This window comes from Colletotrichum gloeosporioides, assembly GCF_011800055.1.
Source record: "Colletotrichum gloeosporioides strain Lc1 chromosome Unknown consensus_54, whole genome shotgun sequence".
Taxonomy (NCBI): domain Eukaryota; kingdom Fungi; phylum Ascomycota; class Sordariomycetes; order Glomerellales; family Glomerellaceae; genus Colletotrichum; species Colletotrichum gloeosporioides.
Window position 1 is genome coordinate 327,788 of NW_025544699.1, and position 23,317 is coordinate 351,104.

The 23,317-nt window shown below is 54.0% G+C and overlaps 4 protein-coding genes across 4 annotated transcripts; 2 read left to right on the top strand and 2 right to left on the bottom strand.

Moving 5' to 3' along the window:
• Positions 1 to 481: 481 nt before the first annotated feature.
• On the top strand, positions 482 to 4,557 carry GCG54_00004606 (Histidine protein kinase NIK1; the record flags this gene model as incomplete). The annotated part of the gene is made up of 4 exons (XM_045404652.1): positions 482 to 1,319; positions 1,372 to 1,404; positions 1,460 to 4,056; positions 4,117 to 4,557. 4 exons carry the CDS (start codon positions 482 to 484, stop codon positions 4,555 to 4,557), a joined length of 3,909 nt encoding a protein of 1,302 aa, XP_045262595.1.
• A 2,019-nt stretch (positions 4,558 to 6,576) lies between these two features.
• Positions 6,577 to 8,626, bottom strand: GCG54_00004607 (uncharacterized protein; the record flags this gene model as incomplete). The annotated part of the gene is made up of 3 exons (XM_045404653.1): positions 6,577 to 6,784; positions 8,194 to 8,351; positions 8,540 to 8,626. The coding sequence occupies 3 exons, from the start codon at positions 8,624 to 8,626 to the stop codon at positions 6,577 to 6,579; spliced, it is 453 nt and encodes a 150-aa protein (XP_045262596.1).
• A 7,072-nt stretch (positions 8,627 to 15,698) lies between these two features.
• GCG54_00004608 (High mobility group protein B3) lies at positions 15,699 to 17,589 on the top strand (the record flags this gene model as incomplete). Its single annotated transcript, XM_045404654.1, has 7 exons — positions 15,699 to 15,817; positions 15,868 to 15,901; positions 15,957 to 16,133; positions 16,187 to 16,241; positions 16,296 to 16,529; positions 16,582 to 17,328; positions 17,390 to 17,589. The coding sequence occupies 7 exons, from the start codon at positions 15,699 to 15,701 to the stop codon at positions 17,587 to 17,589; spliced, it is 1,566 nt and encodes a 521-aa protein (XP_045262597.1).
• A 2,485-nt stretch (positions 17,590 to 20,074) lies between these two features.
• GCG54_00004609 (Condensin complex subunit 2) lies at positions 20,075 to 22,798 on the bottom strand (the record flags this gene model as incomplete). Its single annotated transcript, XM_045404655.1, has 3 exons — positions 20,075 to 21,973; positions 22,024 to 22,639; positions 22,707 to 22,798. 3 exons carry the CDS (start codon positions 22,796 to 22,798, stop codon positions 20,075 to 20,077), a joined length of 2,607 nt encoding a protein of 868 aa, XP_045262598.1.
• Between the last annotated feature and the right edge of the window lie 519 nt (positions 22,799 to 23,317).

Genomic DNA, 23,317 nt, shown 5'->3' on the forward strand with positions numbered 1-23,317 from the left:
CGGGGCGTGTCTACTCGCTATTTGCTCGCCTCATTGCTTTTTCAACTTACCCTCTTTCTTTCCTATACTGACAAACCCACCAACACCAACTCCTTCCCTCGTACTCTCTCTCACATAACCTGTCTACCTACCTGCCTACCTACACTCCCATACTCTATCCCCATCAGTCCTTCCTGCATCACCACAGACAAGAGCGCCATCGTCTAATACGCGGCGAATCAACGAGATTCGGGCGGTGAAAAGACTATCGCCTATCCCACCACACCTATCGCTGCTCTATTCACTTTGGTTCCAGGACTCGACCAGAGCTAATATGCTGCCGATTGCTCACGACTCCTCTTGAATCTACATCCGCCCCGTTCCTTTTCCACCGAACACCCCTTGGCCCGCGGCCTCCCCTCCCTCGACCGCAAACACCTTTTCTCTACCAATTCCTTGAGCTGTCTCTCTCTGCTCAGCTTGTAAACTGTACAGAAACAGGATGGTCGACGACTCTGCTTTGGCCGCCGCGGCGGCCATCGTGCAATCCCTCGCCGCCGACGGCTCGACACCGATGTCCCTCCCCTTCAAGGCCGACGCGCGAATCGAGCTCCCCGGGCGTGATACTCCGGCGAAGCGCAGTCTTGAGGCTGAGTTGGCCAAGCTTGCTCAGAGAATCGAGAAGCTCGAGAACAGAGCCCACGCATCCGTCGCGTTCCCGGAAACCCCCAACGAGGTCCACGATTCCCTGTTCGGCGACGACTCCGAGGCCACATCGCCATCATCGTCAAATAGCCGCCCTATTCCCAGGCCAAAATTCCAACGCGAAGGTACCGCCTCAGACGACCCAAGCCTCGCAGGCAGCCCGCTGACTGACGAAGCCTTGGAAAGCTTGCAAGAGAAGGTACTTGATCAGGAAAAGGGTATTTCTAGCGCGAGACAGGAAATAAGCAGTGTTAGCGCCCAGCTTCTCGAGCAGAAGGAATTGCAAGAGCAGGCCTTCTTCAAGATCGAGCAAGAGAGAGTCGCTACCCTGGAACGGGAACTATGGAAACACCAAAAGGCCAACGAGGCCTTCCAAAAAGCCTTGCGGGAAATCGGTGAGATCGTTACAGCTGTCGCGCGCGGAGACCTCTCCAAGAAGGTCCGCATGAATACTGTCGAAATGGACCCGGAAATCACTACTTTCAAACGGACAATCAACACCATGATGGATCAGCTGCAGGTATTCTCAAGCGAGGTTTCCCGTGTCGCCCGCGAAGTCGGAACCGAAGGTTTGCTCGGCGGCCAGGCACGCATCGAAGGTGTCGACGGTACATGGAAAGAACTCACAGACAACGGTATGCATGCATCTCAATACGGCTCTCAGTGCATAAGCTAACCACGCGACAGTCAACGTCATGGCTCAGAATCTCACGGATCAAGGTAAGTTGTCTCAAGCAATCGTTTCTCGAGGAGTTCCGCCTGACACACTGCGCAGTGCGCGAAATTGCATCGGTAACCACGGCTGTTGCCCACGGTGACTTAACCAAGAAGATTGAACGTCCTGCTCGTGGTGAAATTCTGCAACTGCAACAGACTATCAACACTATGGTGGATCAACTCCGGACATTTGCATCTGAGGTCACTCGTGTCGCGCGTGATGTCGGAACCGAGGGCATACTCGGCGGACAGGCTGATGTTGAAGGCGTCAAGGGCATGTGGAACGAATTAACGGTCAACGTCAATGCTATGGCAAACAATTTAACGACACAAGTGCGAGATATTATCAAGGTGACGACTGCCGTCGCCAAGGGAGATCTCACTCAAAAGGTTCAAGCGGATTGCCGGGGCGAGATCTTCGACCTCAAGTCTACCATCAACTCTATGGTTAACCAACTTCAACAATTTGCTCGGGAAGTTACCAAGATTGCTAGAGAGGTCGGCACCGAAGGCCGTCTCGGTGGTCAAGCCACCGTTCATGATGTTGAGGGAACTTGGAGAGACCTTACTGAGAATGTCAATGGTATGGCCATGAACTTGACAACGCAAGTTCGTGCCATTGCCAAGGTCACTACTGCCGTCGCCAATGGTGATCTCACAGAGAAGATCCGAGTGCCTGTCCGCGGTGAGATTCTTGATCTCAAGAACACCATCAACACCATGGTTGACCGTCTGGGCACGTTCGCATTCGAGGTCAGCAAGGTCGCGAGGGAAGTCGGTACTGACGGAACACTGGGCGGACAAGCTCAGGTCGACAACGTGGAAGGCAAATGGAAAGACCTTACAGAAAACGTCAACACAATGGCCTCGAACCTTACGTTACAGGTCCGCAGCATTTCCACCGTCACACAGGCTATTGCGAATGGCGACATGAGCCAGAAGATCGAAGTTGAGGCTCAAGGAGAAATCCGGGTTCTCAAAGAAACCATAAACAACATGGTTGACAGGCTTTCTAATTTCTGCAACGAAGTGCAGCGAGTAGCCAGAGACGTCGGCGTTGACGGCAAGATGGGCGCACAAGCAGACCCGGCCGGCTTGAAGGGTCGCTGGCGTGAGATCACGACCGACGTCAATACCATGGCCAGCAACTTGACGACTCAAGTGCGCGCATTCTCTGACATAACCAACCTGGCGACGGACGGGGACTTCACGAAACTCGTCGAGGTCGAAGCATCTGGCGAAATGGACGAACTGAAACGAAAGATCAATCAGATGGTGTCAAACTTACGGGATAGTATCCAGAGGAACACGCAAGCTCGTGAGGCGGCAGAGTTGGCGAACAAGACGAAATCGGAGTTCCTGGCAAATATGTCTCACGAAATTCGCACACCCATGAACGGTATTATCGGCATGACACAACTCACCCTCGACACGGACTTGACACAATACCAGCGAGAAATGTTGAATATCGTCAACAGTCTTGCTAACAGTCTGCTCACGATCATCGACGACATTTTGGACTTGTCCAAGATTGAAGCTAGGAGGATGGTCATTGAGGAGATTCCGTATACTCTGCGTGGAACGGTCTTCAATGCTCTCAAAACCTTGGCTGTCAAGGCCAATGAGAAGTTCCTCGACCTCACGTACCGAGTCGACTCCTCAGTACCCGACCATGTCATTGGCGATTCCTTCCGTCTTAGGCAGATCATCCTGAACCTGGTCGGCAACGCCATCAAGTTCACCGAGCATGGAGAGGTCAGTCTCACCATTAAGAAGGCCGACCCGGTGGTTTGGAAGTGCAACCCCGACCAGTATGCCATTGAATTCGTTGTTACCGACACGGGTATTGGTATCGCGGCCGACAAGCTCGACCTCATCTTCGACACGTTCCAGCAGGCCGATGGATCCATGACTAGAAAGTTCGGCGGTACCGGACTTGGTCTATCCATTTCGAAGCGTCTAGTGAAGCTCATGGGCGGTGACTTGTGGGTTAAGAGCCAGCACGGTCAGGGCAGTGAGTTCCACTTCACATGTCGCGTTCGCTTGTCAGATCTTGGCGTCGAGTCCATCGAGAAGCAGATCAAGCCCTACAAGGGTCACCAAGTTCTCTTCGTCGACAAGGCCCAGACCTCGTACGGCGAACAGATCCGGGACATGCTTCATAAGATCAGCCTGCAGCCCGTCGTTGTCCAATCGGAAAAGGACCCATTGCTCACTGGAGTTCGGGACGCTCAAGCGATGCCATACGACGTTATTATCGTCGACTCCATCGACACGGCTCGCAGACTCCGGTCGGTGGATGACTTCAAGTACCTGCCTATCGTTCTGTTGGCGCCTGTCGTTCACGTGAACCTCAAGTCGTGCTTGGATCTGGGCATCACGTCGTATATGACAACACCATGCACAGCGGTTGACCTGGGCAATGGCATGATTCCTGCTCTCGAGAACCGCGCCACGCCATCGCTTGCGGATAACACGAAGTCATTCGAGATTCTGCTTGCAGAAGACAACCGAGTCAACCAGAGGCTTGCAGTCAAGATCCTTGAGAAGTACCATCACGTGGTCACCGTTGTCGGCAACGGTCTTGAAGCCGTCGAGGCAATCAAGCGGAAGAAGTTTGACGTCATCCTGATGGACGTACAAATGCCTATCATGGTAAGTCCCGGAATTTCTATTATATGTCTATCTTGATTGCGAGCTAACCCCACCCGGCAGGGCGGCTTTGAGGCAACTGGCAAGATTCGCGAGTATGAGCGAAGCCTTGGCTCGCATCGTACTCCTATCATTGCCCTGACAGCCCACGCCATGATGGGTGACCGTGAGAAGTGCATCCAGGCCCAGATGGACGAATACCTGTCCAAGCCCCTGCAGCAAAACCACCTCATCCAGACCATTCTCAAGTGTGCTACCCTCGGAGGCCAGCTGCTGGAGAAGAACAGGGAGAGAGATCTTGCTCAACAGTCCAGGGTTAAGGCCACCGGGAATGAGCAACCTCAGTCTCACCTCCGCCCACCTCTGGAGAACCGAGCCTTTTCATCAATAGAACCAATGACGGGGCCTAGCCTGGCTAGCCCGTCCTTGGTCACGGCGGATCAGGAGGATCCCATAACTAGGGCACGTAACGGCCTTTCCGACTCGCGCAGCCTAACAAGCTAACTTGGTTTCTTGTTCGTGCGCGTAGCTGCTGCTGAGGTCACATAGTTCCTAACTGGGATGTGCAGGGACAGGCTCAGAAAAAACGCAAGTGGCGACCCGAGTAAGCCAAACGAGTAGCATCGTTTTACGAAGCAATACCCAAGAAAGATGGAGGAGCATGGGAGGATGGACACAGCACCTGGACGCCGCTGTTTGCTCATTCTATCCGACACATCTCTCCCATCACAACTGTTTTACGAGCGGCACGACTCCTTCAAGCAGCAGGAGGCATTTCAAGACAAGAAGAAGCACTGTTTTCGAGTTTCGTTATAAAGACGGTTTGTGCTTAGTGTGCAAGCACGCGCGACAAGGGGGACACAGTTTCTTTTTGAGCTGGGCACACTGGATTTCTTAAGATGGGATGCACACAAGGGAGGGGGGCAATGGGATTAGGGAGGTCGTTGGGAGTTTTTATCTTTATTTTGGTCTTTCAGAAAGGAGGGAGGGACAGGAGTCACTCTGTCCGTATTCTTCACCATCTCGTTAACCTTCGATTGTAGTTTTACTATTGGTGCCCAGGGGTGAACAGAGAGGAGGATGAGATCAAAGTTTCTAGCAGCCACCCACTGGCCTGCTGTTATTTTGGTTTATCTCCTATATATGGCGATCAGCTTGGCCCTCAGCTTGAAGAGTCTTGGGCTGTGTCTGTTGGTTGGACGGGCTATTTCGACGACGAAGACGAAGAATTGGGAAAGAAGTTTCCGCTGCTCAAGAACAGGCATTGGCGGTTGATAGCGGGGAAAGATGGGATTCTGAATTTTCTTGATTGATTTTCCTTTTCTCCTTGCTCAAACCAGGTTTACCAGCAACAAGGGCGTCAGATAGGTTGGGGTCCCCGAGACTACATCATTGATATCAAGAGAAGCAAGGCCGCCTTACAAGGAAAGGCTGAATTTTCTGACCTCGTCGAAACAAGTCATTACTGTGATGTGATGATGGCCATATACTGCGTTGAGGCCGCAAATGAATTACTAAGGAACCATGGCGAGGAGAACGTGAAGCAGACCAGCCGCATACGATGGGGAGGGGAGGAGGGCGGGGGGGTCCGTTCGAGCATCTCGCTCGCTCGCTCGCCGGCCGAATGAGCGAGGGAGGGAACTCGGCCGCGAATCCAACAATCACACCACAAAAGGCATGCGATTCTGCCCTGGTCCTAAGCGGCATTCTACAAACCCATGTTTTGATTTTCTGTTGCCTGCCCCTCACTTGACACTTTCCACCCCCTCCTCCTCCTCGGACCTCAGACCTCAGACGGAGCCCATAGCTGCTCTCTGCACCACCACACACACCATGGCATCAAAGCACCAGCCCAGATATCAAATGTCACTTTGTTTTCCTTCCAGATCACCGTGCGACACACGCTAAAAGACATCGAGATCGCAGTTCTCATCAAAATGCAGGATGGCAAATATGTATGACAAGTCCTAAGGGGGCGATAACGGGTTGCAGCTGCAGATATTGGCCAGACCTAGCGAGTGGCAAAATAATGTTGACAGGAAAGAAAACAGAACACAACCTGCCCCTCCTCTCCTCTCCTCTCCTCCCGCTTTTGTTTGACGCTTCTTACGATAATCACTGGCCATCTAGAACCGCGAATTCGCCCATCTTTTCCGATCAAACAGACGAATTATCGAGATGGGATGGGATGCAGTCGACAAGACGAGATGTGATAGGACAGTTGGGGAGGAAGAGCCGGACTATGCTGAGCAATACCGCCCCTGATCTCCAACAAGGGATCGTCGCGTCCGCCCACGCGGGAACTTGCCCCCGAATATCGCCACCCAGCGGTTCTCCATACCAGCAATTGCAAATCCCCATGTTTTAGGCTGCCCTTAGCATCGATTCCCAGCACTGATCGTCGGATTTCAGGATCGCAAAGAGGGCGACTAGCGGTACCGAAGAATGTGGAAATTGGTTGTCGGCTCCGTCTCTCGACCGATACCAGTTCCTCACAACCCTTTTGAAATCTGGTCTATCTGTCTAAGGCTTCTTCGCCGCTCCAGAGGCATCGGGCCCAGACCCCTCATTGCGCTTCTGTCCGTTGGGGGGGTTTCCATCCTGGGTGTCGTTCGGGTCCTTCGGGGCTTCAGCTCCTCCTTCGGAAGCTTCAAAGGCAGCTAAGAGTGCGTCCAGTCTATTCTCAAGGTTCGTAAGGTTCGCCTCGAGCGCGCTGGCAGCCTGCTCGCCTCTGTTTGCGGTTCTCGGTTAGTCCAATTTCTGAATGTCGGCGTGGAGGGAAAGCGGTCACGAAGACGCGTCTGGATGGCAAATATGAATGGGAATCTTTCTTTTCCGTATCGCCGCTTGGCTGGACCGGACGCAAGAGAGAGGGGTTGGTGGCTATTGGGGGGGTGGGTTTGGCAGTCCAGACTATTCGACGTTGACACGAAAGAATGGCCTCGAACATCGATCGAGATGGTCACCAGCTGAGACCGGAATGGGAGCTTTATCCCCGTATGAGAAGTGTTGAAGGCGAAATTCACCCCTGGGATCTGGGCGGACGGTCTGACTAGAGGGCCTAGAACCTTTCCCGAGGTGGCTGCTTTGCTGGGGGAGCGGTAACCGAAAGCCCTCATCTCACGCCGTCTGGTGACAAGCGGATTCGGACACCGTCGTACCACAGTTCATTACCCCTCCTTCAACTCTACCTGGTAAAGAGACCGGCAGGTGTCTCGCTTCGATGCATCGTCGTAGACAGAAATATCGCGAGCGGAGCGGTGGGGAGGGGCGAGCAAAGCGATGGTATTGATGGCTTTTTCTTCGGTTGGAAAATTACCATGGAAGTTGTGATTTGGCCAAATCTGAGTCTGAAAAGCCCTTGGTTGGTCCAGACCGCAATCCTCAGCCGGAAACGAGATGCACCTGCGCCAACCGAAGTCCGAGGGGCCCAGGGTTGCGGACGATATTCCGTGAAAAAGTGATCAGAAAGCTATTGGGTGGTGCTGCGCAGCGCAAGGATCCGACAGCAATTTGGGCGAGATGCTGCACCACCCTGTGCCTCACTGCGCTGTGCTGTGGATAGTGCACTATGGCGCTTGCCCGGTTTCATTCCTCCTAAGTGCACATTGCAGCTTCGGAGGCAGCTCCGTCTTCGAGCCCAGGGTGCAAACATGCCATTCCGATTGTTGTGGTAGGGGGAAGAGGGGCGTTTCAATAGCTCACACCTAGGGGGCGAATGCAGAAAGGCAGTGCTGGCATTCGCCCTTTCAGACGACGGAGCGGGGAGGGAGAAGATGGAAAAATGCTCGTTGATTGAGCGTACCTTTGAAGGTCCCTGTAGGCCTAGAACGCGCCCCAAACGTGGTCAGCCCTGGAAAGGTGAAAAAGGGGGGGGTATCCCATAGACGGTCACATCCTGCCACTCCCCTCTATCTCAACACCATTGGGCCCTTGCTTCCGTGGGTTTGCTCTCTGCTCTCTCTCATACTCGCAATGTGCTTGCTGTTTGGGGCGGGCAGGCGGGCGGGCTCGCTGCTCCTCAAGTCTTCGGCTGCAACACTAGCAACCAAGTCAACCCCAACCAACCGGCGGCTCGCTGGTTGTTGCCGTCTCGACACATCATCGGTTCTGGACCCCACCCTAACGCCCACACCGCACAGGGGAGGGTCCAGACCGCTCCAGTTCCGATGGATGGGAACTTTGAGCGAATCAACGAGCGTGACAGAACAACGGCGAATGGGGCCAAATGGTGCAGGAGCGCCGGGGGAGAGGAGCGGAGCGTAGGCGCGGAATTGAGAAGCTGGAGAGGAGCGAGCCTGAGAACCGAGGATGAGAACAAAAGTGAGAGAGACAAACCACGATGACCGAGGACCCAGGGGGAGGAGGACGGGGCGGACGCCGGTTCAAAGCTCGAGGCAGAAGTTCTGCATGAGCATGACCCCCGGCAACCCCCTTGCTCTGTCGGGGTCCCAAAAAAGCGCAGATACGGGCTATTCGTACATACCTGGGCGATGTTGTCCACCGACGAGTCGCTGTCGGGCCTGGTCGTGGTCGCGGAGGCGGGCTCGGGCTCCTGAGACGCTGGGGCCATGTTCGGACGGCGACGGGGCGAGCGAATGGAAGGCTTTTGAAGTTGGGGAAAAAATAGCTGAAAAAATCAGTAGAATGTGGCCTGATTTGGGGGGCCGGTGATGGAGCGTCGCCCTCTTTTTCTGTATTCGGGCTCTTTCGCCTTTTGTTGTAAGTCTGCCGTAATGTGGGAAATGCGGATACCCTCTCTTCAGCGCTCGATGCCTGAACCACGCGGGCTGGGAGATATGCGGTAGTGTCTTCGTAGCTTCTTTCACAAGGAGACCCCCCCAAAGCGGATTTCTCGAGGCTATGGCGGGAGAGTGAAAATTCGGTTGGGTTCAGGAAGGCGTGTTGTGTTGGCGGTGGTCTGAGCTGAGTGAGGCTGGAGGAATTCGGTAATGCCGAGCGAATGGCGAAAATTCGGTGTCGTCTCAAGGGTCTTTTAACACGGGTTTTCTAGGATGGAGGAATGGGATTTTGTAAGGACTTGGGCGGAATTGTTGACGTCGGGCGACAGAATTGCCGCCATGGCCCAAACCCCTCACTTTCCTTCCCAAAACACTGGGACACACAGACCGAGTGGGGGTCCTTCTCCTGTTTGTTTTGCTTACCTAGGTGATACCTTCCCTCATGCCCGCCCTTGCCTGAGGTGAAGCAACTGGGATGCCACTGCAGAAAGATGGCAGGAGCCACACCAAAAAATTGGAGGTCACTGGTCCACACGAGGGAACGCACTTGCGCCAGGTGTCCGCACCTCTATATGCCGGTAGAAATTGACGATTTCTAATTCACTTGGTCGCCCAGATCGTCTAGTTGGTTAGGATGATACGTTGTGGTCTCCATCACTCAGCGATACCGTGTTGACGGCGGTTCGAATCCGCCTCTGGGCACTTTTTTTTTGCGTCTGATTCCCAGGCGCACTTCTAGCAATCGACCGATGTCAGCTAGCTTTCGTTTTGGCCTTGACCAATTGCCTCATTCTCCAGTTGTTCATCGAGATGGGCCTGCTCGAACAGATGACTCCTAGGCTGCATCTGGCAACAAAGTTGTCTGTACATGACCAATAGCCGTGACACGCCCTACATCCTTGGGAAAGATTCAAATACAACCTAGACATGGGGCACGATAGCAAGGGTCCAAAACTATCGCGGCCCTTTCGGCTGAAGGTAATCACAGCACCTGACTCTTTCAGTCGATCGTCATTCGGTAGATGGATGGCTGAGATGGTCTGCTCTTCCTTACAACTCATGCTCAGAATCCAAAACCTAACACCACGCAGTATCATGACCGGCGGTACCATCGCATCGAAGTGCATCGGCGTTGGTCTGATGTTGTCGCATCCTGGAAGGCCGCCGACAGGCTACATAGTATTCGTGCCTGTGCATAGATATTGAATGGCGACCGGAGTGCACGCCGAAGGCGCAGCCAATGCCATGCCTGCTTGGCCTGTCAGCAGCCTCAGTGGGTGTGCTGGGTGTGTGGACGGTGTAAGTGCCTGGAGAGCAACGTCAGGTACGGCAGCGCGTGCCTGGTCACATACGGAAACCTTGCCTTAGCATTTGAGCTGCCATTCAGGTCCATTGCCTCGCGATGGGCTGCTGAGCGACGCCTGTCAGGCTGTCCAGAGACTTGCTGTAGGCTATCCAAAGCTGTAGAACGATACGAAGCCTGCTGAAGCGCAAAAAGTGGAAGCTGAAGACCAAGACAGATGCGAGTACTTGTTGTCGCTGCACGAGGCCTTGGTATCGGTACTTGAAGCCGGTACCTGGCGACTTCCATTCGCTTTCTCCTCAGGCATGTTACTAGGTCGCCCCACTTAGCAGCTTGGAGACCGGAAACTGTCAACCTTCCCCTTACTAGTCCATGGCGCACTTGCTTTTTCTTGGAGATTCCATCTGACTGTTCGATGCTGCAGCCTAAGCCCAGATATCGACCAAAACCCCTCCGCACACAGATCGGATTTTCAGAGACTTTCATCGAGAACCATGATATCAGATCCCAAACAAAGCACATGGGATGCTACCTCTTCTGACGCACTGGCGTCCAATCTTCTCGAGCACAACTGGTGGCATTTGCTGAATCTCGATGACTTGGAATGGGCGTTCGAGGATCGAGATGTTGAAATCACCGTGTATGACTGCCACCACACCCCTCCGTAACATACGGTTGGTTGCCTCATTGTCGCTGCTGCTCTGCCTTTGGCTCATCGCGATCGTCTGTGCCGTCCTAGATTTATTACACACCCAGAATTACGCCGTAAAGACCATGAAGGTGACACTGCCATGACGAAGAGCCACTGCTCAAATGGCCCAGCAGCGAAACTCGATTGACGATCCTGTAGCCTCGGCGTCAATGTTCGTACTGCCGTACTGCCGTACTGCCGTACTGTCCATGGTGTTGTTTTGTTTCCTCTTCCCATGTCTCCCACACCAATAGTCTCCATTTGGTCGGCGCCTGGAGAAGCCGATCGCTCGTCGATACGCACATCACCTCTTTGCCCATTTCGCTGCCCGCTATTCCCATCTTTGATGAAACTGTGGCCCGCGAGAGCCTTGCCGTTACCTACACCCCAACGTTAGTCGGCATGGCCATCAGGCCCCAAGGACCCCAGAGAAGTGGTAGGTTCCGCAAGCCACGCGCCGCATCGAATCTACGTCACGGCGGGAAGCCTATCGACGGACAAGTTGGAAGGTGACTTGTGCATCGGTGCTCTGTAACGCTACCACTTGACTTGTAGCGCGTTCCGCAGCGAAACCCTCTGCCCTTAATTGGAAGATCGATAGGCCGACGCCCTCCCCCATTCTTCTCGGTCGGACTGGAGTGTGCATACGGTAGGGTAGCGTCGACAGGAATGTTGGCCTTTGAGTAGTGGCTGCGTTCGGTTTGCTGGCCCAGGCGTTCGCTCAGCGTTCGCTTGAAGAGTCCAGAACGTTCAGCAAACGTCTTGGACGAGTGAGGGCCCATAGCCATGACGATTGATGCATGGATAAACAACAGTGCAACAGCTTAGTTGCACTTGCCCTCGGACGAGGTGAGGTGGTGCTGCCATCAGAACTCTGCGTCGTTCCATATTTTTCTCTTTGACAGAGCTCAGTGATGCTGACAGGTCATCGTCGATGTCCTAATATTCATCAAGGCCGGACGTGGTTGTGGATATCCCGTGTGAGCTGTATCCGTGATCCTTGAGATGGCCATCCTGGGAGGATATGCCCCGGCGTCACATCTGCAGGACAAGCAGGTCAACGTCGGAAAACCACTCTGGACGCAAGTTTCCATTCCATGACCTTGGCAAATGGGGCGTCTAGATCATGGATATCGGTGTCGCTGGCCTTGGTCCGCGTCTGGCTTGGGCGGGCGAGTGGTCGTGGTCAAGGTCGAGATGGCCCAAGTTCCAGAACGCTTTGATGGATTGTGGGGCCGTGACGACCCGGTCAAAGTGCATGCACTTCTCAGCCTCACACCCGACAATGGGTGACTGAGAGGTGAGAAAATTGGAAATGCCATTTGCGGCCAAATGCGCAATCACCGGCTCACGATGGCTTTTGCTGGGCCCCTTTGCCACAATACGAAATTCTCGATCTTGCACTGATGGGGCGCACAGTTACCGGGCGAGCCAACGGCGAATTGGCCCGGTATCTTCCTGCGTTTCACCGCATGAATGTGGCATCAGTAATCAAGAACCCGATGCATCCTAGAAAGGACTGCCGTGTGATGTTGGCGAACGCCTGTACTGCGTAATCTAATGACGGAAAGCCTTTCGAGGAAGTGTTGTTTTGGCGACCTCTCTATCATGAGGGGTATTCGATGTCGCCGCGTTTTGGAAGCGGCTGGAAGACAAGCCGTCGAAACAACAGTGCTTCGCTTGCTTGTGTGGGCACTCCCGTCCAACACATAGCCAGTGAGAAGATGATTTTACTTCCACGGGGGTTTCTTCCGCAAAACCAGAGACGGCGAACGTGACTGTCGGCAGGTCGCAGCCGTGGATGCGATCGCATGGCAGTCATGGTTCGCCGACCGTTGTCTCACCCGCGCCGTGCAGTTGGATACGGCGCCTTGCCTGCGGACAACAGCAGGCGGTGGTGACCTACACAGTGAGGCAGGTTAATACCTAAGGTAAGGTGGCCCAGGTTCTGAATGCCGCGAGGTAGACGGGTACAGAGTACCCGAATGTGATCATGGTAGCGTGCCAGTGTGGGCTTTAGGGTGCTGTAATGGCCAGATACGTCCGCGTGAGTGTGCTGCGCAGGGGTGGTAGCGGCTTTCGATCGCGGCGCAATTCTCGATTTCAGGTGTCTTTGCGCCCATGGATGGATACTCCGTCTCCCCGCATAGAGGCGTGGGTTTAGCCATGTTGGGTTTGCCTGGTCAAACGCTGACACGTCGAGAAGCGCGACTCTGGCGTGTCTGGGGCAGGCTTCTTGAAGTGCAGGTCGACCGTATGGTGGTGGAAGTCGAGCATCGAGATCCAGGTCCACGAGCTGGGCTGTTTGATTTCTCGACCTTCATCTAACCCAGGCGACGGTACGTGTCTCTTGGAACTGCAGGGTTGTTCATGGTGTCGGATTCTCCTCCCTCGCTTCTTCCTGCGCTGGTCATTGCTGGGATGGGATCCACCACATCTACGTGATGTCGCATCTCCTGCCGCCCGTGGTTGTGGTCGCGGCCGCGGCCATGGTCTTTTGTGGGAGGCTCGAGTCTTGAGACTCGAATCTTGAATCTTGAACGGCGGTGTTTGATGATGATGGTATAACATGAATCTCGACCAGAGATTCTCTGCAGAGAATTGTGGACCGTCGCGGACAGCCAGCCGTCTCTGGCGGTCGAGGTCGAAGCCTGTTTCCATTGTCATCGAGCTGAAGAATGTCTGCTCAGAGACAGCGGAATTACCCGCCTCCAATGTTCTCAAGTGCCCGAACGTAGCCGCTGGAAGAAGGTGCGAAGTAATAAAGCAGGTACGAATAAGCCTCAGGTAAGTAGGTAGGTAAGGTAGGTAGGTACAGCACCTTCGCTATTGATGGAGGCACGGATCACCCGTAGCGGTTGAGCAGTGCTGGACGTCTACTGCGAGTCTTCGGGCATCCCTATCGCGGAATACCTTTACAGCGTGAGAGTGCCAAGTGAGTGACAGAGGGGGTGGATGGACGTTGTTGACCAGAACACAACGCCAGCCCAGCCCAGCCCAGCCCATTCCTGACGGACTCAAGTGCGCTGAACTGAGAGGGACTGGACCGGTGCCTCGTACGGGCTACGAGGTGCAGCTGGATAGCTACCGGAGGCGGTTCAGGGCACTTGACGCATGTACCGGTACGCCCCTCGCAGGTATCCAGAGTCCCTCCCCCCCAAGCGGCCGTTTCCTGTTCCTGACTCGTCGAGCATCCCGGTCTGCCATGGGCTAGGAAGCCCTCCATGGCCATTGCTGGACGAATCCCGCTTTTATCTGCGATGGGCTTCCAGTAAAACCTCGTCGTGACGGTGCTGGATTCCTCTGCAACTTCTCAAAAGTCGGTTTCTGTCATCAGCCGCCAGGGAGCTTACGGTGTCGCCCTGGGTGCCTTGAACTAGGTACACAAACAACCATCCGCCTCTTAACTCTGGTGGCCCATGCCTGACCTGCCTGTACTTGCTAGGTAGCTTTCCAGCTACTTTTGCTTCTGCTTCGGATCCAGCATCTTTCTGCCCTACCTACCTACTACCGACGTACTATGCAGTATAATAAGGTAGTAGTAGAGGGCAAAGAAAAGACATGCCACCCCGGATCACACTTCTGCGGCGAGGTCTGAGGCTACTTCAATACACACCCACCCGACAGATTCCCTTTTGACACCTCTGACCTCACCTTTCAATTTGCGTCGATCACCGCGGGGCTGGTACTAGCTCGCACCTCGATAAACGGTTCCCTTCCGTCTTCACCTCGTCATTCTGTCACTCACGCTTTGGGACCGAAAACTCGCGCTCCGTTCTTCCATCACCTTTCGCACCGTCGACGGACCCCCTGGTGTTTCTTCACCGTTCCCAATTTCGAATAACCCCAGGGGAGACAAGAAAAAAAGACTTTTGCTGGCGGGCCTTTCGTCTTTTCTTCCCCAAACCCAGCCTTTTCCTTCTCCTTGAACAAGCAACACTCGGAGTCTCGATTCACGACGACGACTTCCACGCCCACTCTGACGCGCCGACGTCTTTCTTGCTTCCAATACATCCCTTCTCTCTCTGACAACGCCAATTCTATCCGTCTTTTCCCTATCCTTCATGCGCTTGTAGTAGACTGCTGCCAGGCTTAGAAAGCAAGAAAACCCACCCCATCGCTTCTTCTGTACGTATCCTCTCCCGATTTCACTGTTCCAGTTTCCTTGTCAGTGTACGCAGTACGCAACACGCGGTACACTCTACACACACATACATGCACACACACACACACACACACACACACACACACACACACACACACATATCCATCCATCCCACCCGATTCTTGAAAGCCCCTCTCTGCTTGGTCCATCCCGTTGTCCCACACCCAAGAGCTCGGTCTCCTTCACCATGTCATCGAGATCCCTCTGTATACTGCAGCCACCATGTTGGTATATCCACACCAGACCTGCCGCATGCCTTCGTCCCTAACGACTTCCCATTAATAACCTCGACAAAGCAGACTGTCGCCTATTTCCCGAACAAGGTATCGACATCGACCACCACAGCGCTTTCGCATCAATATTGTCGCCTGGATCGCAGAGCATCTCGAGAGTACACGTCCTCGTCGCCCCGCGCATCATCGCATTCTTGCCTCGTCGCCCTCGCCTCGCCGCCCTGTGGACGCGACTTTTATTTTCGTCGGAAATTTCCAATGATCGTTTGCTGGATAGAGAGGGACTAGAAGTGCTTCGACTTCGAAAGAGGGAAACTTGGCGCGAATCGTCTCCAACAGACGATTAGATCAGATGGGAACGAATTGACCGACGGAAACGAACCTTCAACGCTTGTGAATTTAGGCCGTCCCCGAGCAGCCTCAACACCGTATATTGCCGTGAATCGAGACGCGCACGTCACGAGCACCCGCCCAACAACCTGCCCAATCCGGAGGCACAAATACTGCCACGATGGCCCAAGATCTTGAGAGCATCTTCCAGGAACTGGGCATTTCCCAGTATCTCGACATCTTTCTGGAGCAAGGATTTGACACGTGGGATACGATTTTGGACATCACAGAGTCCGACCTGTTAGTAGCACATCTCGACGATGTGTACCACAGACTAACGTATATTGCAGTGACGCACTTGGTGTCAAGTTGGGCCACAGACGTGTAAGGAGCTGGCCTGTGTTCAGATGTCAACGAGAGAATCTAACATTAGAGACAGAAATTGCAGAGGCGCATAGCCAACTCTAGGGGCCACGCTCCCGATGTGTCCCTAGTATCGCCGACGAGAGCCAGCGTGGAAGAGCCCAAGACGGAGACGCAACGACCCGATCCACCGCGACCCGAGACCAAAGAGGGACCAGTTCAAGCTAAGCGCAAATACCGACGTCACCCGAAGGTTTGTGTGAAGCAATTGACGTGCATGGTAATGGTGTACTGACAACTTATCAGCCGGACGAGAATGCGCCAGAACGCCCTCCTTCTGCCTATGTACTATTTTCCAACAGTAAGGCTAACTTGGTCTTGTGAAAGAGTGGTAACATAGCTAACTCGGGATCAGAAATGCGCGACGAGTTGAAAGGCCGCAATTTGACATTCACTGAAATAGCCAAACTGGTTGGTGAACATTGGCAGAACCTGACTCCCGCAGAAAAGGAGCCGTATGAGACCTCGGCTCTGAAAGCAAAGGAGAAGTATAACCATGATTTGGCCGAGTACAAGAAAACTCCGGAGTTCAGAAAGTACACGGCATACCTTGCAGACTTCAAGGCCAGGCAAGCCAGCGCCAATCAAGGTGAGATATTGTGCTCTACTTGCACTTCCATGCATCACTAATGCATTTTCAGCCAAAGAATCGTCCAAACGTCAGAAGCTCGACTCTGGGGTTCGCCTAACAAATGGCAGTGCAAGCGCAACGCCAGGAAGTTTGAGTAGCACTGGCAGCGGAACCGAGAGTCAACCAGGAAGTGAACCGCCTCCAAATAGAAAGCAGCGTGTAGGCTCTGTCATCTCCTTATCCGAGTCACAATATTCGACAGCCGTCCCTACGCCTGTCTCGCAGCATCATCAACCAGCAGATGAGGCGGTGCACTCACCTACCAGCACTCAATTCGATCGCGAGAGCCTGCACTCGACAAGTCCTCGCACAACCCATAGCCGGAGTCGTCGCCCAACATGGACCGACACACAATCCAACCCCGAGGCTGTCCCGACTCAAGTGCTCCCCTCAATCTCTTCATTCTCGGGTGTGTTGCCATCGTTGAATGGTGCTTCAAGGTCGCCAGAGATGATGAATGGTTTTGGTTATGCACCCCCGAGACATCCCACCTCACTCCCACCTCCACTTCCTTCTGCAGGAAGTACTGCTTCCTCCGGTTCTGCACCATCATATCCTCAGACGCCTAGCCATAACCCCCTCCCGATCCATGCTCTGTGCAGCAATGAGGGCAAGAATTCCCCAGTTTCTCAACCTCCTCGGGCAGCTGTATTCGAAGTGCAACCACCACCCTACCAAGCTGGGCCACCTCCTCCACTTCAAGAACAAAAATCGATGTTCCCCCATATGCCCACAGCTGTCCAAAACGGTCGGAATGGTATTTTCACCCTCCATTGAGACTTTCACCCTCCACTGGATCAGAGCTAATAAAATTTAAGGATACCATTCGCCACCGCAACTATTGCGTTTCCAGTCTAGTTCATCCTCATCGGGTACCGAGGGGTCGATAGCATCCTCGCATGCACCCTCACATGCCTCCTCGCAGACCTCACTTGGGGCCCAAGAGAGAGGCACTCCGAAGCTCGATGGGTTGAACCAGCTGTCGCGCGCAGCTGAGTTGTTGAATAACAGACGTTGAGGAAAAGTCAAAGTGGATGTAGTCACCTGTTGATATCGGTGAAGAAAAGGAGCGCTGAGAAAGTTGCATTTTTTTTATGGCCGGGCAGGGGGCCTTTTTCAGGAGCCTTCACTCGTCTGCTTCTTGTCGTCGATGCGGATATGTTGAGTCTATCGAAGCTGGACAGCCAAGGTGGTGTGTTCGAGTATCTGAAATACCCTCATGAGTTGGCATCTTGCTGGGCATTGATTTTGGGAAACTTTATGGCGGCGTATTTGGAAACCCCCTCATTGGCGTTCTTGGGTGTGGCGGACCTTGCATATTTTCTTTCTTGCCTAAGAAGGCTATGAGTTGTGCGATACGACCAGACGATATGGTTCATCTTGAAAGGAAACGGGAAACTGGGTTGAAAATGGCATGACAAGAGTGAAGCTTCCTGACAGCCAGAGATGCTGAAAATCATATAAACAGTGCAAAGAAAAAAGGTCTGCATCAACAGGATACGGTACCAGGTAGTAAGACAGAGGTCAGTGAAATGTACAAATCGAACAAAATACCGTCCCATGTTGATCGGGTTGATGGGTGACTGGCCCAAGACCTGCGCACCATGGAGTAGGCAAAAGGATGATCTCAGATGGACAAGATGGAAAAGACGTGACGTAAATGAGAGAATTGCGGTGGGAAGACGCCCTTTTTACTTCTTGTCCACCATACGTCCAAGTTCTCCGAGCCCAAGCCCAACCAAGCTTGAGGCACACACACAAGCAGCCAGCGAAGCGAGGAGCATATGCGGACGGCCGCTAGGTGGATAAGGTGACGAACAACCAACGAGGCATGCACATGGTGTGTGTGTGTGTGTGTGTGTGTGTGTGTGTGTGTGTGTGTGTGTGTGTGTGTGTGTGTGTGTGTGCAGGTGGAAGGGTCCTCCCCCAGTCGCGAATAGCGAATAAGCAAGGTGAACGGGGTCCCTGTTTCGTTTTGTCTGGCGTGTCGGTCGAACCCCGCCTGGCACATACATCATTCCCATGCAGGTCAAGTCAGTTCATACCTTAGCACCGCATCCATTTCGCACTTATTCCCAGAGCCTCCAACGTCATCGTGTGCTCAAAATTTCGGGGTCCTCCCCTCCCCGGCCCCCAAAAACTTGCTGAGCAGATTGCCTTTCCGAGCCTTGGCAGACCGAGCGAGGACCCTTGTAAATATCATTGCCCCCTTGCCGTGTAAATAAACACTGCATGCTGAACCAGTGAATCGCGTCTCTGCCTTTTTGTTTGGCTCGTAACTGTGTTTTCGCGCCGATCGCTAGACCCTGCGTGTTCAACGGCGATCACGAGAGTGACCTGACGATGGGCGTCAGGTGGTGGCGCGAAGCTGATCGAGGAGCGGCGAACGCAGCATGCTGTAAGGCGGGTTTGGCCGTAGCCATGGTGTTGACAAGATGCAGTGAAGCAGACAGAGAGGGGAGAAGGAAGGACAAGAACTTGAAGAGGAGGGAAAGAAGCCGGGCTCTTAATAGGGCATCACACACAAGCTCAACACATCCATTTCTCCCGCTCGCTGCTGCTGCCGCAAGGTCACAGACATGCTAAAATCGCACGCAGAAGCAGACTCAAAAATCCCATCCCCGTCTTCCACCCAGAAAGCATACACATATACACATTCCCATACCTCGGAGAGCGAGAAACAAGGCCAACAGGCGCCACAATCTGCAAGTTCAGATCTTTAGTCTGGCCACGGGACGACGGCCGATGCGGGTTATGGCGTAGCGTGGTTCCCGGCCCGGAGGATATGCTCCTTGGAGAGGGACCCCCCAGAAGGCGACAGCGCAGCCCGACTGCACCGGCAAAATCTGGCATGTACTTTGGCAGCATCTATTTTTGCTTGATTGGTGTTCATCCTATCGTGCACAATGCCGAGACACTTGTTTCGTCGGTAAGCGATCCAGGTTGTTTATTTCGTCCCTTCGTCGGATGCTGCACAGCATGAAAGCAGCGCATCCGTCGCCTCCAAGGCACCCTTCATCGGATGGGGGACCCAAGCGGCCACGTTTGATCCTCTAGCTCCCCTTCCCAGACCCAAGGTGTTGGATTGGACCAGCCGTTGGAACGTGTGCTAGCGGCATTGCTTTAGGATGATGGGAACTTGAGAAGGTCCCATCATCAGATTAAAACGGTCAAGACGCATGATGGGGGGAATGCAGGCATTATTATTTAATGCGAGTTTGAGGCACACCGTTCGGGCCGGTCGATTGTCATTCATTACATACGACGTCACTCCAGGACTTCCCGAGCCCACTCGGCCCGCGATGCCTTCGGTTGGAGGCAGCTGAGAGCAGAGAAGGCGTGAAATAAATGATTCTTTCCGCCCATTCATTATGAACATTGCAAAAATCAAACATGTCGTCGTTACAAGCAAATTAACGCCGCTGAAGGCCTAAGCGGCACAAACGATCACAAAGACACATCCGCCCATCGCTTCCTTTCCTTTTTTTGCATTCCCTAATCGTTTAGTCTCCGCCAGCCGTTATCTCGGCCGTCCAATCCTTTTTGATCATCAGCTCGGTGAGATCGGGCGTCTTCTCAACGACGAGACCCTTCTCGTTAGCCAAATGCAGCAGACTGATGAAGCAGAAACTCGTGGAGATGTCCTCCATCATCGGCCTGGGGTATACTGATTGGAGGTTGTTCATGACATCGGTGAACTTTAGCGTTGGGTCCTTAGACGGGTCCTCGGGCGGAGTTGGTGTGGGAAGGTTTTCCTGCACAAGAGTGAGCGTCGAGTCTGCTTTCGGGGATGAGTTCAGATTTACAGCTTCAAGGCTTTCGAGGCCCATGCCCTTCCAAATTTCCTCCTTCAAACGTCTGACATCCACCCTCTTGGCTACACGTGCGTATTGCACGTAGTCTGGCCGCAGACGGCGCGTTTGGGTGACTAGCGTCGTGCCAAATGCGCCGGTCAGGGCATTCGTCGCTGCGTCGCTGCCGAGGAGAGCAGTCATCCCCGCAGTCTCAGTAACACCGGGGTCGCCCTCTGCGGTAGGCGAGAAGTGCTCGCGAGCGTCTGCGAACTCATCATCCTCATCTTCCAGGCCGCCAGCGAAGGGAAGTGCGTCGTCCTGGAAGAAGTTCGCGTCGTAGTCGCCTTGCGGCAACGTGTCCGTCTCTTCGGCGCCATGCAGCGGCTCTTTCTGATTGGCCCAGAAAGCCTCGTCCATCTCGCCTGCCGGAACGTCTCTGTCCTGGCCGCCGCTTCCGAAGGCGCCGCCTCTGGTGCCAAGTACACGTCGTTTGCTGAGACGGGCCTTGGGCTTGAGGAAAAGATTAAGAAGGGACTTGGAGTTGAAGTGCTTGTCGTCAGGCAGGAGGTTCCTTGACTTGGAGATCCAGTCCTTCTTTGGCATGGAGATTGCGGAGTTGCTGGTGGCCTTTGTGTACAGCGCGTCAGCCAGGTTGTTATCCAGCGGCGCGGAGAAGTCGATCTCGAACGGCTCCTTCTCCTTGCGTTGCCGGGCTGGAGCTGCCGGCTTGTTGATGTCTTTGATTTTCCTGATTCTCCAGTGCTCGGCACTGGTCCAGTTCTTTTGCAGGGCCTGGTCGAAGTACCCCAGGATGTCCTCATGCATCTTGTCAGCATTCTGCGCATGGCTCATGGATATGACATAGTCGCCATTGTCCTGATCCAGCATCTCAACATCACCGCCTTCACCGCCGTCGTTGTTGAGACCGGCGTCATATACGCGCATCTGCGGCTCAAGCGCAGCTTCCCTAGCCCACGCCTCACCGCCCTCGCCGAATGCGACATCCGCGCCAAGGTCAAATCCGCCAAGGCCGAGATCGTCATCATCGAAACCAGCAGCGTTGTCACCGTCAATGAACATGCCAGAGTTATCACCAAGCAAATCAGCCGTCTTCTCCTTGTCCTGGTCACCTCTCCAGTCCTCTGGTGCCCTGAGGAAGGGAATATCCAGAGAACCAGAGGGGTTGCCCAGGTCAAAGGTCTTCAACGATGGGCAGACATCAAGCTCGTCCAGAATGTTCAGTTCGGGGAAGAACTTAGAACCCAGAGAACCGAGATCAATCTCTACGTCTTCGGTCTCCTCCTCCGGCTCGGGCTCCTCGACCATGGATGGTTCAGGAGTACCCTCTTCCTCTTCCTGATCAGCCGCGGTATCCTTCTTTCTTGTTTTTGAGGTGTGCGCATCGCCGACATCGTCACTGCTGTCGAACACGATGCGTCCCTGGGCATCTACCATAAGGTGGTTAAGGAGCAAACCCTTGGCACCGCCCTCGTCAAAGTCTGCGGAGGTCTTTTTAAATAAGGGGTCCACGGCGAACTCAAGCTCGAACTTCTTGAGTTGGAGTGACGAGAAGCTAGGTGCAAGTGTGGCCTCTGACGAACGTTGCGTCTGTTCAAAGTCAGTATTGTGGCGTCTACTCTGGGTTGAGTGTCGCATACCTTTCGCTTTGGCTTCTTCCTAACGTTTCCATCCTCATCAACCTCGTCTTCTTCACTCTCTTCGCCTTCGTTTCCTTCACCGTCGCGGTCTCTCTTCTTGTTGTTGCTGTCTGCAAGACCACTCAGCAACTTGCCGGTCTCGGTTGCGACACTGTCAACTCTGCTCGTGTAGATCTTGACGCAGCCGTCTAACGTGCAACTGGCCTTCTGGAAGTTGACTCCATCACCCTCCTTCAGCAGAGACATGTCGTGGAAGTAGTCAATCAGCGCAAAGTTCCAGGAGTTGTTTGCGTTGATCTTATTGTCCGTAGCCATCTTCATCCACTCTTCGAAGTTTGCGAGAATCGGGACTCGCTTCATAGGCGTAACTGTGCTTCCGCTGACGACGATATCGTCGTCATCTTCGTCAACTACTGTTCGGGCTCGACTGCCGCGGGCACCTGGCGTCTTAGGCCGGGAGCCACCGGGCGAATTTTCGATATCCTCCAAGCTGTGTCTTCCCTTGCGCAAAGGTGTCGCAGCTGCAGCCTTCAGCTCGTTCTTCTGACGCTCTTGCAGAGCATGGCGCGATTGCGCTCTCCGGGCCTTCTCTTCGACATCGTCGTTGAGGGGGATTCTGAATATTGTTTAGTACCGTTGCTGAGCGGGGGAACATGGGTGAATCGGCGGTGTCGCAAACGTACTTGACGGGGGAGTTCTTGAAGGGCGAAGCGTTCATCGACCCGGAGGTCGCTCTGACGCTGCCAGCGCGCGGTACGTTAGCCACTCGAGGCATTCTGTGTTGTTGGCGATGAGGTTGTCGTCCGACAGAGTTGGATGGTGGATTTGTTTGCGATGTGCGTCGGTAGCCCAGTGCCCGACGCCAATGTTTACTTTCCCCACTTGGACACGCCCCCAACGACGACGCGAAACAACAATAAAGAGGTGGTGCCTGAAATCTTAGGTGTCACATTCACCGTTTCGGGACGGGACAAGGCGGGGAGCTGAAAGCCCGGGCCCGAGCGGTTTCGTCCCAACTGCCAACGTTTACCTGGTTGCTGCCGCCCCTCCCCTTGGCTTTGTTATCTTCACGTGACGCAATGATGCTCTCTGCCGAGCCCAATTGGAACCGCTCTCTTACACTTGCCGTTGCAACGCGCCCTCCTCTCTTAAAGTTGCCGCTCCAAAGAGACATAGCCACGTTGGAGGGGGATTTACCACGCATGTCCTCGGCTCTATCAGAGCATCGACCTTGCGTAGACCAGCAAATCTTGGCCAAGAACTTGCGACACAGCCGTTTCCTTAGGACCTTGGG